General features: G+C 35.4%; 1 protein-coding gene across 1 annotated transcript; it reads left to right on the top strand.

The window, feature by feature from the left end:
* Nucleotides 1–1660: 1660 nt before the first annotated feature.
* On the top strand, nt 1661–3615 carry LOC123872746. Its single transcript, XM_045917263.1, has 2 exons — nt 1661–1810; nt 2123–3615. Exon 2 carries the CDS (start codon nt 2138–2140, stop codon nt 3515–3517), a length of 1380 nt encoding a protein of 459 aa, XP_045773219.1. The 5' UTR covers nt 1661–1810; nt 2123–2137; the 3' UTR covers nt 3518–3615.
* The last annotated feature ends 397 nt before the right edge of the window (nt 3616–4012 follow it).

Below are 4012 nucleotides of genomic sequence, written 5' to 3'. Positions count from 1 at the left end.
TGTGTAAAAAAAAAAAGTAACAGTTATAGTAACTGGATTATTTTTGAAGTCATAGACATTTTTCTTTTATTTTAGTTTACAGTTTTTATCTTGAAAATGTTACAAAGCTAGCCTTATCTAACTATTGTGCAAGTCATACACGCATGAAATGATACGAAGAATACTGGCTACATATGCACGCTGGACAGCCAGGCTGATCCGTTGCGCAATGAATGAGCCAGCCCTTCTGTCACCCGATGAGGCTCTTTCTCGTAAATTTTTTTGGTAGAACTACTAAGAACAACATGTAACTCTCGATGCACATTTGTGCCGTTTGCTGGTTTCAGCAAATTCTGCTGCGGCTCCCGGTCTTGCGTTCTCCCTGATAATATGACACGGGGCCAAAATGTCAACGCACGTTGCATCCCACATTATGGCCAGTCCCCGTTTCCAGGAAACCCATTAATCTTTAGGTCTCTTGCCATCATCCCATTAATCCCTGCCGGCTGACTGAGCGCAGGAATATCTATGGTGGCAAGAGCTCTTTCGATCGTAGCGAAATAGTCATCTAACGCTCTTGGACAAGGGAGTCCGTGAATTCCAATTCAGACTTTGTTACTTAATAAAGTGAATTCCACGAACTGGCTCAGATGCTCGGAGCTAACCTTTGCAATTTGCATACAATTCGCAGAACATTCTATAATACGGATTTAGGACGGGTCTCTCCGTCACTCGCTCCATACAAACGTAGTTCGTCTCTCATTAAAATACTAACCAATCATACTCAATAAAATTTTGTAGAAATATTCCGGGAACTAATATCTATGCCTGTGGTTTTCGGTTTCACAGTTACGCGGTCTTAAAAATTTACATACAAATCTTTGAGCCCCTGTAATTTTAAAACTACATATTTTTAGAAAAATCTAAAACGCCACAGGCACAGATATTAGTTTTTAAAATAAGTATGTAAAATGTCATGGACTTTGTTTGCTTAGTATTCAAATGAAATTGGGGCTACGATTGTATGGAGTAAGTGTTGGAGAGGGCCCTGTTAAGCGTCCACACTAAGTTTAGCCTCCTGGGAGCGTAGGTCTGTAGTTTGTACAGTACAACCAAAAGTCATTGAGTACAACCAAATCTATACTAATAAATAAAATTGGAGTGTCTGTCTGTAATTTCGAAATAACTACCTCATATTAAGCTCATATGGTTATTTGAACGATACCAACACTGAATCACACGTTTTTAAAATTTTTGTCTGTCTGTCTGTCTGTCTGTCTGTTTGAAAAGGCTAATCTTAGGAACGGCTGAACCGATTTTGACGGGATTTTCACAGACAAGTAGAGGATTGACCAGGGTGTAACATAGGCTACTTTTTTAACCGACTTTCAAAAAGGGAGTTGTGTTTTTCTACCTATGTACACCGAAATCTCCGAGATTTCTGAACCGATTTGCGTCATTTCTTTTTTAATCGATAGAGGAACTTTGCGACATTGTTTCATAAAAAATTTGGAGCCCAACTCCTCAATCCTGATGCTGCAGGGGATCTGACCATTAATTAATAAATAATGCGCATGCAGATCTTCGCTAATTGTCGTATTCCGAATCATTGAATCGTAAGAGCCCTAAACAATGCACTTGCATTTTGCACCTTGTTACAAACAAATAGGAGTCAATATCATGTGTACACAATCGAAAACAATAAGGGCGGTCGGCGGCGGTCGCCGGTCCGTCAGTCGTCTATATTATCTAGTGGTGACTGCACGTATTTTCTCTGTGGTGAATTATATAGAGCTGCTATTACACACCGTTCTTGGTTTTGTTTTCAAAGGTAAATTTAATTTCAACTTTAATTATCTCATTCAAATTTAAATAGTTTATTTTTTAAAATAGGTAAATATACTAACATTTTTCACGGTTTTTTAATATTAAAAATTAAAAATACCTACGTTAAATACATATTAAGTACTAGAAAAACATTTTAAAAATCAGATTTAGGCTTATATAAATTTAATAGAAAGATATACATGCATAAATAAACAAATAAATATAGGAATAAATAATATTATAAAGTAACAATAATGCAATAATACAACAAATAAATAAAAATATGCCTAACTCTGCCCATACCATTTTCTTACAGACGAATTCTTCCAGAATGGATAAATTTAAACGTGGAAAGCCCCTTAACTCACAAGCACGGCAAATGGTATTTAATGTGTACCTTTATTTCTTAAATGAAGCCAATGTTTTCCAAAGACACCATGATGGTTATTTTAAAAAAATTCAGGACCGTGTTACAAAAGCTACAGGGATTTCACGACGAACTTTGAGTAATATCTTAAACGGAAAAAAACAGAATCAATCAATGAAATTTTCCACACCGAAAAAAGGAAAACCTAAAAGTAGATTTCGGGTAGGACTTGATGATTTCGACTACTGTGTTATTCGTAATATGATATACAATTTTCAGTTGACGCTCAAAGAACTCCCTACTATAAATAATTTGAGAAAAAAGTTGATCGAAGCTATTAATTTCAAAGGCTGTGCAGAGACTTTAAGGCTGATCTTGAAAGAAATGGGGTTTAGGTTTCTGAAAACTGATAATAACAGACGGTTACTTATGGAAAAGCATGATATACGTTTAAAAAGGATCAAATATCTCAGAGGAATACAACAGCTGAGGAATTCTGGTAGAAACATAGTGTTCATGGACGAGTCATACGTGCATACATCACATACTAAGACTTGGCAAGATAGCAGCAAAAAAGATATCAAACAACCCATTTCCAAAGGAGAGCGAATAATTATTGTACACGCAGGCAATGAAAAAGGCTTCGTCCCAGGGGCTCTAATGTTACATAAATGTGTCGACTCAGAAGGTGACTATCATAAAGAAATAAACGCGGAACGTTATAAAACTTGGCTACGTAATCAATTGATTCCCAACTTGCCTCCTAATAGTGTTTTGGTAATTGGCAACGCCCCATATCATAATAAGCTTTCTGTGAAACCACCAAACTCAAACACACCTAAACCACAAATGATAGCTTGGTTACAACAACACAACATTCCGCATGACCCAAAAAAACTGAAACCTGATTTGTATGAAATTATAAAAAGACATAAAGAAAAATACACAGAATTTGCCATTGACCGTATAATGGAGGAGCATGGGCATAAAATTATACGATTGCCACCATATCATCCCGATTTTAACCCCATTGAAAATATTTGGTCCCAAATAAAGCAACACGTAGCCAAAAAAAATATTGCAATGACTGTCACGTCAGTTAAAGATGCTATATCAGAAAAAATCAATAATATAGGACCAGAAGAATGGAAAAAGGTGTGTGATCATGCCGTTAAATGCGAAGATGAATATAGAAAATTTGACCCAAGAATCGATAGTTTTTCCGATGAAATGATTATTTACACAGGTGATAGCGGTGAAGAAAGTGAAAATGAACAAGAGCATAATGCAAGTTCTGATGAATCTACGATGTCAGGAATAGAGATCTTCCCTGATAGTGATTAATTTTTTTGTAATTGTAATATTATTCTGAAATGATCAGTGCTGTAAATACTTTTGAACTGAGATTTTAATGATTAGATTTCTAAGATTTTAATGTAAACCTGTGTTTAAAAACCATTTTTTTCTTCTTCTAATATAAACCTTGTGTTATTTAAACCTTCTTTTCTTCCATCATTACACCAGCTTCAGTAAGACACTTGAAAAGTAGGTACTATAAAATTTTCGAAGTAAATCAATCCAACAAAGATTGTAGCATATTCGCAATCGTGTGGGTTTCCTCGCTATTTACTTCACGGAATTATCGAATAAAATTTCGTTACTGATAAATAAATCAATGTTTATCTCTTTTAGCACAAAACACAAAATTGTTAAAAATGCACTTAACCACTCTATATACATATCGTCTTCTGACGCTCGGGGAATACGACCGTTGCCGAACAGTGACGAAGATTTCTATGCGCATTATTAATTTGGTTGTAACCATGTTGTAACTGTACA

Source organism: Maniola jurtina, chromosome 15 (assembly GCF_905333055.1).
Source record: "Maniola jurtina chromosome 15, ilManJurt1.1, whole genome shotgun sequence".
Lineage (NCBI taxonomy): Eukaryota > Metazoa > Arthropoda > Insecta > Lepidoptera > Nymphalidae > Maniola > Maniola jurtina.
The sequence above is the reverse complement of the archived record's forward strand: the minus strand, read 5'-3'. Positions and strand labels throughout refer to the sequence as shown.

Excerpts from the sequence above, each read along its gene's own strand:
- LOC123872746 (XM_045917263.1), top strand. The coding sequence starts at position 2,138 with ATGGATAAATTTAAACGTGGAAAGCCCCTTAACTCACAAGCACGGCAA.